General features: G+C 26.5%; 1 protein-coding gene across 1 annotated transcript; it reads right to left on the minus strand.

The window, feature by feature from the left end:
- Nucleotides 1-1,290: 1,290 nt before the first annotated feature.
- On the minus strand, nt 1,291-1,983 carry GO595_006535 (G-protein alpha subunit; the record flags this gene model as incomplete). Its single annotated transcript, XM_067919899.1, has 1 exon — nt 1,291-1,983. The coding sequence occupies one exon, from the start codon at nt 1,981-1,983 to the stop codon at nt 1,291-1,293; it is 693 nt and encodes a 230-aa protein (XP_067773413.1).
- Between the last annotated feature and the right edge of the window lie 11,559 nt (nt 1,984-13,542).

Below are 13,542 nucleotides of genomic sequence, written 5' to 3' on the forward strand. Positions count from 1 at the left end.
CCGATACACAAGCCAAAGGCATCTTTCGCTAATTCAACAAATTGCTTATTTGATAAAAATACAAAGGGTCAAGCATGCAATCATTCTTTGATTCGTCTTCATATCCTTTATCTGCCTTATTTTCCTTTGCTTTGAAACTTGTGGAATATTTTGTTACTAACCATCCACAAAAGCAAAAGTCTTCTACTGAATTAGCATCCAACCTCAATATTCTCATTTTTCGCATTATTGTATTCCATCGATTTTTGATATTATTAAATGATCTATTATGAAAATACTTGCAAAACAATGACCATTTTGGCCCCATCGTATTATATTTCTCAAATAATATATGATCTTCTTCAGGTGTCCAAGGAGAAATGTTCACGTTAGGGGCTTAAATAGAAATTCCATCTTTCTCTGCATTGTCTGGGACTCCTAGTTTTAATTTTATCGGATATGAATTTCCAATTTCTGGTTCCATACTCTTGAACAAGTTTTATAAGAGCTTGATCTTCTTCATTGGTAAAAGTTTTCCTTTTTTTCTTATAGCTTGTATTTATGAAGTTAGGTGTGTAGTTGCTTAGATGTTCCATTTTTCAAAATGGTTCTCACAGTGATCATTTTCATTCAATTTGACGGCGCTACTTGTGAGGGCTAGAAAATTTCAATGCGTCTTTGGTTGTAAAGTTCAGTTGGTGTGAACAATAAATTTTATAATTTGCGTTATTCTGATGCTAGTAAGGGATATTTTAATATTTTCCAAAACATGGAAATAATATGAGTATTTTGATAATATATTATGTTTAATTTGTCGAAACTTGTTTAATTCATAGGATATAAATATTTTTTTGATTTCAATCGATAATAAAAAAAAAAAAAAAAGCGTTCAGTCCTTTGAAAAAAATGGGAACAAATCGATCAGATTGCATTTAATTCCACGTTGTTCAAAAAGTTATATAAAAAAACGGTCAGTCTGTGAATGTCCCCAAAGCAGTAAAACAAAGCTAATATTTACCATTTTGTCTCTTTTCGTGATATCTATGAATTTATAAAAGAATATTTATTGTCAAATATCACATGGAATTCATTTATAACTTGTTACATAATCCGTACAGAGCCAAACATCAAATTTATCACCGCCCGCCCCGGATATCTTTGTCAGCTTCAAAAAAGTGAAAATAATGAAAACTTTACTCGTAGTAATTTTGGCTGATATATTTGAACATTTGGAGTGTGTTATCAATCACCTGCTGACTATCTAATGACACTTGCCTGTAAACAATAATTGGCCTTGACTCGGTAAGTGGTTTAGCCCCTTTCCAAGAATTTATCGACAATATACTGTGCACATTTGTCAGGGTCGTGTGGATCTCCGATATACTCAGGAAACACCTTAGTGAAGCAATCCGTTTCCCTTATCTTTTCTGTGAATTCATCGAACTTATTGCAGATGAGGAAAATTGGTGCTTCTCTAAACTCTTCTTTTTTGACAACTTGGGAGAAAACTTCAAGCGAATCATTGATGCGAACCATTTGGATGTCTTCGAACATTGGCTTGTCGAATTCGGCCAATGATACAAAATATATACATCCGCCAACTTCACTCATGATTTTTTCCCATTTGCTGCGTTCATTCTTTTGACCACCAACGTCATATATACGGATGATTGCTCCATCGAGATCAAATGTGATTGAATCAATTCCAATTGATCTGACACGAACTCGAAGGACATCATCATCACTTGGAACGTAGTCTTCATCTTGGAGATCATCAATTTTGTCAAAGAAGTAACCGACGTTGTCTGGAATGATAGTTTCATCTTTATGTCCGTATGCCGTTTGTATTGATGGATCTTGCCATAGTTGTTGTAGAGATTCAGCAAGTTGAGGAGTAAAATCGCAAGCAAACGGATTTAATGCAAGAATATCTTGTGCTGCTTGTTCGAGATCTGGACTGATTTCCATCGAATTACGTTCTAACCAAATAAGAAGAAGTTGCATAGATTCAACGAGATTTCCTTTTTTTGACGAGCATATGTTGTTTTACCCGTTTCTCCAGTTCCACAAAGAATCAATCCAAATGCTTCTATATCATTATCTTTGATTAGAATCGGCTGTTTTTCATTGTTTGTATTGGATGTTATTTCTTTAGGTTCCTCATTTTTTATTGGCTCTTCCTCCTTTGGCTGTATGTTTTGCTGTGCATGATCTTTTACTGATGTTTTGCAAGGTGGTAAAGGTGATATTTGTTCTGGTACAACCTTCGATTGGCCGCACCCCATTTTTAATCAACACGATATAAAATCGTTCAATTTTGCACAAAAAGTTCCAAAGTTTGGGTAAAGAAGTGAATTCACATTTTTTCTGAGAACAAATTGTTAGTACTATAGTAAGTAATAAACTATTTAAAAAGTTTTTGAAAACTTGGCCGAAATGTTTCAAAAACTTTTGTGGAATCGTTTTTTGCTACAGACAAACTTTGTCAATTTTGATAGCAAAAAATTTGTGAAAAATTTTTCCATCAAAATCTGACGTTTTGCTCCATCTATTTTTTATCTAACAAATTTAATTACAGCAAAATGACATCTAAATTTAATGTTTTATTCGTCGACAGATTTTCGTAGGTACAATTTGATATCTGAAAATTACATTTTTCAAAAATGTATTATTGATCACTGATTTATTTGTTCACCTAAAACTAAAGAGAATAAACAATATTATTTTCACATGCACAGTACAACTTATTATTTCTTGTATTATAACACATCGTTGTAATCTGTGACATCATTTCAATATCCGCGATTAATTTTAATGTTGGCAACTCGAATATCTTTAATTTATTTTGTTGATCGCCGACAGCCAACAAAGATTTCAAGTTATTAATTTTCATTTCGCACCACGACAAATTTTTACCCATAATTTCCACCGTTGCCACTTTTTCGCCGTTTATATTAAATGTCGAAATTAAAGACGTTTTATCTTTGACACCTTCGTACGCCACTAGTATGCAAGGGTTTGTACTTATTTCAATTTTCAGTATATTCGAAGGTATTGAAATTGATCTAATGAAAGCTCCTTGTGACAATTCCGAAACAACAATAGTTTTCGATTTATCACAACTTACAATCATGTTCAATTGCAAATTTGCTTTCACGTCAATTATCGGTTCTGAATGTGGTGAAATTCGATATACAATTGAAGTTGGCACACCCAAATGCCATAAAATGATTGAAGAATCTGTTGAAGCAGTAATCAAATGATAGTTATCAGGTTGACATACTGCGATGTTTAATGAGAATTGGTTTTTCATTTCGATATGTTTTATCGAATTATTTTCGATTTGGAACAAATGGAAAGAAGAATCAGTGTTCGAAGAAGCGATTAATATGTTCGATCCCATTAAACAAGAGAATTTCTTTTCACTAAACTCTTCAATACTACCGATATAACGAGTTAAATCTTCTTCGATGTTATTATTGTTATTATTATTTGTTGTATTATTCGCGTTGTTATAATTGATCATTGTTAATAACCCTTTAATATTAATAAGTATTAAATTCGTTTGATCATTTCGCATAAATATGTTACGGAATTGTGTCTTTAATATTTGCGTAAGTTTAACTTTCTCTCGTAAGTTATAAAAGTTATGAATTTGTACAACGTTTTGACGCTTTGGATGTGGCGAAGTAAATATTTGTTTTGGTGTAATACCGAAATGAAAAGCGTTTTGTTGACATTGTGATAACATTTCCGGGTCATTTAATACTGATTTAGTTATACACGAAGCATAAGAGAATGGCGGAAAAAGTATTATTTGCTTCGATGGCTGCTTTACCTTGTTGTTTATATCCGAATATTAAATCGATCCAACCATTTAAATTGTTGTTAACATAATTTGATTCTAATGCGTTCTTATGTATTTCAATGAATTCATATGGCGTTTTAGCCCATTTCGGTAATATTACATCATTAATTATGTTGTCATTAATATCTTTACCTAAATCGAATCCATTCGAATTAATTAAGAATTCGGGTGTAGTAAAGAATTCTGGAATTAATTCTCGAAAATCATTAACAACTGGTGATGATACACATTCCCAAACCTTTTGTATTGATGAAAATATTCGTTGTGAATTATCAAATTTATTATCTTGCATTTTGATATTAATTGTAGTAAATGGTTCTAAACGTAATAAATAATATGATACAAAATATGAAGTAGAATAATGTATACGATATAAATATGATTTCTTAGGATCTTCAAATGCTTCATTTGATATTTTAATTAAGTTATTTAATCGTGTTTCATTAATTGCACCAATTGGTTTATTTAAGTCACGATAATTCTTTGGATCATTAATATCAATTGTTTCACTTGTATAATCATTTAATATCCATGGGAATATTGGATATTGTGTTAAATCATTAAAACTTCGACCTGCAAATAAATTAACATATATTAAATATTCATAATTTGTTATTATTCCATTTTGCCATTTTTCAGTTAATTTAAGCTCATTCCAAATAGTGGATATGTTTGAGCTTAATTGTAATACTTTAAGATTATTTAATTTCTTCTTTTGTAGAAATCGTAATACTTCTTTTCTTTTTTCATTACTTGGGAATACTATGAAATAACTTTTCCTTTTAATCAAAAAGAATTCTAATGCTTTTGGCAAATGTAAATAATTCCGATGTAATACCATTGATAAAGATTTTAATGAAACTTGAATCGATTTAACATTATTTTCTTCTGTTCGACCTTCAAAGAATAATTCTTTATCATTAATATAGAATTTACCTTTATAAACATCATTTAATTTAATTAAATCACATTCACAAGAAAATGAATAACTTAATGATTCATAATAACTTTCATCTTCATCTTCATCTTCTTCAGCATTTAAATCATCATCTAATAATTGAAGTTCATCAATCGATTGCGTGCTAAGTACCCATTGTTGAAATTCTTCATCTGCAGTTTTCTTATCACTTGAATCCCTTAAAATTGAAGCCATTTTATGTAAATCAAAATGATGATTAGGTTTAAAGATAATATGTCGCCAATATAAATCTAAAAATGTCGATATCTTCCAATGTGGAGCATTACCAATATCTCTAAATTGTCCATTATTAGCCTTTAATTCTTGTAATAAATGTTTTAATGATTTTTGACATAATAAATGATTATGATAAAATAATTGTCGATATTGATCAAACGTAGAAATTGATTGTTGAATTTGTCCTTTAGTTAATGATTTATCAAAACTTTCAGTATAATTTTGAATATCCAAAATTATTTGTGTTTCTTTTAATAAACTTTGTGATAAGAATTTGATGAAATTTGGTATTAATACTTGTAATGATTGTAACCATTCATTTGATGGTACACCATAAAATTCAGGTAATGTTTCATATTTTATATTTTTGACGTTTTTGAACCCATTTATTATAGTTATAAATTGTTTCTTTATTTCGGCATTCTTTAATGTTAATGGATATATAAATGAAGAAAATATTTGTAAACATTTTATAGATAAATCATTTGATACTGTTAATATATTTGTCGAAAATTTCGTTAAAATTTCTTTACTTTGATTAGGATCAGAACGAATTATAAATCCTAAAATAAATGAAATTAATTCGAAGATAATAAATTTGTTGTTTTGTATTGTTATAGTCTTTTCTAATATCGATGGACTTATCGATAAAACTAAATCACAATATTTCTTAGCTAAATTAATATTTAACCAATTACCTTTAATAGGGATTCTTGAACTAAATGAAATATTTAATGTATTTGTATTAATTTCTTTAGTTGTTAACATTATTAATTCTAAGAATTTAAAGTTCGAATCTAAAATTGTATCATTATGAAATCCGACATTTAAATTATATTCATTTAAAAGTTCTTGATTACGAAATGATTCATCATAAGAAGGAATATAAAATAAATAAGAAAATACTTCTGACAACAAAAATTGATAAACATTTTCTTGTTTAGCATTTAATTCAGTTAATAAATGTAAATAAATGTTATTAATGAATTCCATTGTATCACATTTCTTAGTAATTTGAATTATATTTAAAAATGAAATTGCATTAATGAATAAATTAATTTTTTGTTTTGTTAATAATGAAATTAATATTAATGAAAAAATGGAATTAGTAATATGATCAACTTTTAAGTCGATTTTCTTAGAAGTTTGTGAATAAAGATAAAATGTATATATATACCAATTAGAATTAAAGAATTGTTCAATTGATATCATATTATTTTTAAGTTTATCATAAAATGTATTTAAGAATTGTGTTATTAAATCGCCATTAAAGTAATACGAAAGAAAAGATATAAATGGATATAAACTACTCATTAATTTTGGTACTTCGAAGAATAATTTTATTGATTCATCCCAAGATTTTTGTGTTATATTATTTGGATTATATATTTTAATATAAGTAATTATTGAATTATCTAAATTAAGTTTAACATTTTGATTTGATATTATATTATTTATTAAAAAGTCATGTGTTTTAATTAAAAGTTTTAATGATATAATTCGTACATCTTCATTTTCATGACTAGCTAATTGTATAAATGAATAATAATAACTCGGCTTAACTAATAAATTATGACAATCAAAGATATGATTAGATATTAAAGTATATATTAAATCTAAAACTTCGATTTTTAATTTTGTGATTTTTATAGCATTTACATATTTAAATATTAAATGTTGTTCTGATATTTGAAAACGTTTTTTAGCAAAATCTAGTAAAAATGGCCAATATAATTTCCGAATTTGATCATTATCTATTTGTATAATATAAGCCAAAATTTGAGGAAATGATAAAGTTTCTAAAAATGTATTAGTGAACTTATTAAATAATTTATATAAATAATCATTTAATATTATTTTATGAATATCATAATTTAATTGATTCCAAAGCACAGGATAAAACCATAAATAATTTATAATATCAGCAATATACATATTATCTCTTAAAGAACAAGTTAAATCCATTAAAAGTTTAAAGAAATCATTCTTAAACTTATCAGGTTTAATTAATGTTAATGAATTACAAAATGATTTAAATCCATTCGAATTAAAGAATGAACTTTCTAAATCAGGCGAAATTTTAATTAATGAAATAATTAATTCGATTAATTTATAAGAAAACTCAATACTATCATTTAAATTAGGTTCTCCATATACTTCCAATTCGACAAATGAAAATATAGGCATTAAAGATTGAATTCCACCCATATTCGTAATAGTTTTAACAAATGTTGATGAATATGGTACTACTTCCCCTTCAATTATTGCGTTTTTATTAAACTTCTTAGATAAATTAATACAATTATTATCTTTAACTAAACGAGAATTATAACATAATATTAATGATTCTTCAATATCACCATGGAATAATGAAGAAGGCAAATTATTAAACACATTTTTATTAGCAATATCAAAATTATATATATAATCTAATGGTAATTTCGAGAAATCTTCCATTATTTTATTCGAAAAGAATTGTGAAAAGAAATATATTATATTAATATTACATACTAATGAATAATTCGGATCAAAACTTCTTGCAAGATACCAATTCTTAATTGCTTCTATCTTAAATTTCGACATTGAAAACACTAAAATTTTCTTTTGGTTGATATATATCTTACAATTATTATTCCCTTGAATAGTTATACCAAATAAATTCCATGCATTTTCTTTTAATTCATTATTAATTGTATGTACAATCAATTGAGGCTTTTTACCTAATTTCTTAACTTCTATAACTAATGATAAATTATTAATATAAATTTCTAACGTTATATCATTAGTACTTTCAATAGATAATATTCGAGGCTTATCACAACTAAAGTTATATTTAGAATCAATATTAAATCGAATAATAAATGTCCAACCTTTCGATAAATAAGTTGAAGGTATTGAAGGTAAATTAATTCCGGTGTTTAATCCAGTAAAATGAAAGAATGATGAAGGCACTTCAATATTATTTTGTGTAATAATATCATATAAACATGATAAAAATCGTGATGTCCACCATGGACGTTTACCTTCATAAGATTTTAATAAATTCATCGATTCGATAAATGTTCGAGGTTTAAATAAATAAGATGAAACTTTTGTAAATAATTGAAGGCATGAATTAATTGAATTCTTTTGATTCTCATTTGCTTTTGATAAATCCGGGAAATTACGTATAAATTGTAATATAATTATTGGTAACTTTGATTGATAAATATGTAAACAATTTGTAAATGAATTCTCACATATTAAATATAAATAATTAAATATTATGGTATGTTCACTTAAATGTGATGTAGAATAATGTAAAAATGGTAATGCTTTATAAAATCGGATTTCATTATATTTAAATTGTTGTTCTATATCCATAGGTTGTTCAAAGATTAATTCTAATATTAAATTAATTGTATCTTTTTCTAATATAATTGTTGATAAAATTTTAGAGAATTGTAATAAAAATGATTTCGATTGTTTTATTAAAATTGTTTGATAATTTTTATCATTTCGTGTGAAATTACATATTAATTTTAATATTGATTGTAAAATCTTATTTGCTTTTTCATGTATTTTATTAACTACTTCTTGTGTAAAATCGAGAATTAATTTAAATATTTCATATTTATCTAAATATCGTACAAGTGTATCTCTATTTTCATAAAATGAATTACTTAATATATCAATTAATAATGATAATAAATGTAAATAATTTTCATCTTCAATATTTTTGACAGATAATTTTATTAAATCAATTAAAAATTCTAATTCGGTTTCATATGGTGTTAATAATTCGCCATCTATCTTAAAGCATTGTTCTAATTTTATAGATAAACATCGACTTAAAAAATCAACTGCATAATTTTCAAATGATTTTTCAAATAATAAATGGAAATGAAATTTTAATATTATTTCAGTCGAACATAAAACTTGTTTAGCTATATCATTAGAAAAGAATTCATATTGTAAAAATAATAATGATTTTCGAAGTTCGAAAATTTTATTTTTCACATTTGTATCTTTTTCTCTTAAATAAACTAATTGTAACATATAATTATAATATATATAACCATCTAAGAAATTTGATTTTTGTAAACTATAAATTAATGTCGAATTTTTATTTTGTAAAATTGCTGATATTAAATATATTATATCATTTGCAAGTTGTGGACCAGAATTCTTTAAGAAAGTTGAAATTTCATTTAATGTTTGTAATTGTTCATTAGTATTAGAACTATTCAAACAATTAGAAATCAAATCATAATACATATTACGTATCGCAATGAAAAATTGCGCATTTTTAGATTCGGTATAAGTATAATTTATATCAAATAAATATGAAGAAAATATTTCTTTCCAAATTTGATGATTTGTAAATAATTCGGCAATAGTAATTTTATTATACATTGTAAAGAATGTTAATATATTAAAAACTAATGATAATTGTGTTTCTTTTTGTTGTGGTTTAATTTCTAAAAATAAATGGAATAATTTACCAACAATTATACTCTTTAATGGTCCCGCTTGTGCATTTAATAATGATGTCATGATGATAGATAACTTATTATTCATTGCAACAATTAATTTATAGTTTTGTCCATTACTTTGTTTTTGTCGTTTATGATTTATAATGATTGGCATTTCTTCTTTTTCATTAATATTTATCCATTTATGATCAGGGAATTCATTAAATGTTAAATTACTTGTTGATGAATATTCAGCAAATTCTTTCGGTGCTATTGTTTCTTCTTTAACGCCAATTGTTGGAAAGATATTACTTAAGAAGATTACCATGTTACATATGCTATCAATAATATTATTATCATTAAGATATTGTTGGAATTGGAACTTATTACAGCCTAAAATTATAAAGTCTATACACATAATAGATAGGTCAAATATAATTTCTTTTTCGTTTTCGTTTTTGTTTTCAATTAACTTCTTCATTAATTCATTGGTCGATTTGACCATTGGAATAAGAATAATGTCTTTAAACTCAATTGCTATCTTGATATCAAGTGATAAGATAACTTTTGTGATCTGTTTGCAGTGTTCAACTTTAACTGTTGTGAAATTTGGTGTTCCATAAAGATTAATAAATGTAGAATATATATTAACCAAAAATTTATGGACTTCCAAAAATAAGAATTTATTGGGAGAGTTGTTGATACATTGATAAATTAATGTAAGAAGTTTAGTCTGATATTCTTCCGCTGTGAAATTTTTGGACCAATAATCTGATAGAAAATCTAATACAGGCGATATGACTAATACAAAGTCAGAGCCATTTTCTGCGGGTTCAGATAAGAAAATTCGGAATAATGTTAACCCTCGATTTAAAAATTCAGTATTCGAATTCCGAATCATTTCAGGATAACAATAACAATAGCGAATTAGAAAACGATATAAGATGATAAAGAAGGCATCTGCTCCTTTTTTGTTGTTTTTTATTGTATCCAAATTTTTTGATATTGATTCTGATAACACATAGTATGATGTTTCTGGCATAGTGCTTAAAGAAAGCTTTTCTATTATAGTTTCACGAGTGGTCTTTTTGGACTTAAAGTCTTTTGATTGATATGTTTTATCATGAATTTGATTTATCAAATTTTTAATATCGACTCCTGGTATATTTATTCCACTTGGGACAGAAGGTTTCTTTGTGAAATAATGAACCCAAATATCTTCAAGGGTTTGTGGTTGCTGTGCTTTCTTTTTCATCTATGAAAATTTCTGAGGTTTATTGTTTACACATGTTTCTTATGCTGATTTGAAAAAATTTATTGTCTCCATCCTATTCTCAAGTAATTTCATATCTTTTATTCAAGAAATTACAACATTTTTACCATTAATATTATATTAGATGGATATTTTGTTTATATTTTTAAGTGAATCTAATTTTCATGGTTTTATTCCTGACTGTAATGATAACATCTTCTTTTGCGGTTATTTCTTGTTCTCTTTCAATTTTCAATAGCGTTTGACCCGAGCCACTTTTCCCCAAGAATTTTACCACTTTTTATAAAATATGCAAAATTTCGGGTTCTTCAGTAAATTTGAATGAGGTTACTATCAAAACTTTCTGCCGAATACGGTTAATCTACGGACATTTACGATAAATGTATGAAAAGTGGCATTGAAGTCGATTTTTTCTGAATTGTATCAACTTTTTAAATGCGTTATTACAGTACTTTTTGAATGAAAATGTTGATACATAGATCTATTTGATTGCTTAATTGAAATGATTTAAATTCTTTTCCATGAATAAATTATTTTATCAAGGAAAAAAATTATTTGCTTAAGATTTATAATTATTGAATCAATGATACCCGAAATAAAAAATAATCTACATTGTAAAAGATTTCTTATTCAATTTATTGATTATCATTAATTTTTGCTTATATAAATGAACTTTCTAAGTCGAAGAGCTATTTTCAATTTTTAATTAATTTTAAATATTTTTATTTGAATAATTACATGAAAAATAAAATGATCATAAAAACTTTTTAATATATAACATTAATCTTCAGATTCAAACAACTCTAAAATAGATGGAAATGAAGTTAAATCAAATTCATTTTCTAAATCGAAGTATTCGGCAATTTCATTTTTCACATGTTCTGCCATAAACTCGAATTCATTATGTAACTTGAACGAATTCACCAAAGATTCCAAAAAGCCCAAACACATGAAAGCATTTTCTTCTTCAGACTCATCAGAAATCTTAAATCCGATGATATTTAATCCGCCATAATCAATAATTTCATGTAATGTATCAAAATCTACGCACATATAATAAGACAAAAGCAAATTTGCAATTGAGTCCTTTAGACTAAAAACGCAAAATTGGAAACGCTCCAAAAGTCCTTTCCAATATTCTTTCGATGTAAATTCATTTCTTAATAATTCCGATTTCTTCATTATCAATGCAAATGCTTCATATATATGTGTTAACAACATTTCCTCATTAAAAATATAATTTAATAGCACAATTATTTGCTCATTTATATCATGATCAAAGAAATAAAAAAGTTGCGAGAAAATGAGTGACGAACAAGAAATTAAATGAATCTCAGGATGACTTAGCATATAATTAACAAAGTCAATCAAGCCAAGTGACAAAAATAATTCATAGTTTAGATTTCGTTTGGTAAGCTCATATAGAGCCCATGAATTATTATAAAATGTTCGGGAAAAGCCTTTGCGAAAACACATATCAATGATTGTAAGAAGTATATTATGCGTTTCGGGTGAAAGTTCGAGTTGGGAGGCATTATAGACAAGGGCACTGATTTCTTTAGAGATGATAAAAATTGTTGCAAGTTGTTCTTCTTCTTCGGTTTCAGTAGAAGTGGATAAAATTTCGGCAACTGTAGGGTTTTGTTGATCTTCGTAAAGTAATTCTTCAAGAAAGCCAATGTCGATTATTTGGAAAAATTCAAAAACGGCATTATTATTAATGGAGCATAAAAGACGAAGTGTTTGGAAATAAGTATATCTTAGTAATTTGTTTTTCCTAGAAGTAGTACATAATATTGATATAATTCCTCCAGCTATAAATTTATTGCCAACGTTATGTGAAAGTTTGGATAAAAAAGTAATACATTTCGAAGCAGTGATTTGTACGTCTACGTTGTCAACCTGTAAAAGTTGCATCATTATTTGGATTATTTTTGGCGAACAAAATTGATCAATTTCAATAGAAGTTTCTTGTAAAAAATCAAATATTTCATCTAGGCATTGAGATGTAGACTCATGATTATTATTGTGAAAACAACATTTGAGTACCATAAATAATCTGTTTATTATACCCATTTCTTCTTCAACATCATCCATTTTCAAATCAATGGCACTTGATAATTGAACGTAACGGCCCAATGAAGGAGATAAATTGGAATAATTTGATGTTTTCAATCTTTTCATTGTGCGTTTATAAAGACATGTTAAGTGAATATATATTTTATTTTCTTATAGAGAGAATTGAAAAGCAACTGAACTACTTTTGATCGTTTTTAACAGAAATATGATTCAAAAAGTTGGAGGCTAATCGTTCGTACCCTCCGGTAATTCAATGTAACCGTTTCCTAACTGCTGTTGTAAAATCATCATGGGCAATATCCAAAGCGAAACAGAATTACTTCCACCAGTTCAAAATCCAGATACATACAGGCAAATAGTAAGATCTCTTGAAGAAGTCATTATTAATTTAGACGAAGATAACATTATCGAATCAGTTGGGAGAACTATAAATTTCGTTACTGATAATTTTACATCTTTTCCTAATACTTTTTTAAGTCGATTTATTTATTCAGCATATTTTTCACAAGCAAAGGATATTAATATTTATATTAATTTTATGAAAGAAATGGAAAATCAAATGAAAAAATTCAACTCGAATGAATGTAATCTAATAAATACATTTACAGATTTTATTCTTCAATTAGATACACAAGAATCATATTTTCTTCTTGAAAAATTAATTGACTTAAATATATTTCCATCAACGATAATT

Source organism: Histomonas meleagridis (assembly GCF_020186115.1).
Source record: "Histomonas meleagridis strain 2922-C6/04-10x chromosome Unknown contig_44, whole genome shotgun sequence".
Lineage (NCBI taxonomy): Eukaryota > Parabasalia > Tritrichomonadida > Dientamoebidae > Histomonas > Histomonas meleagridis.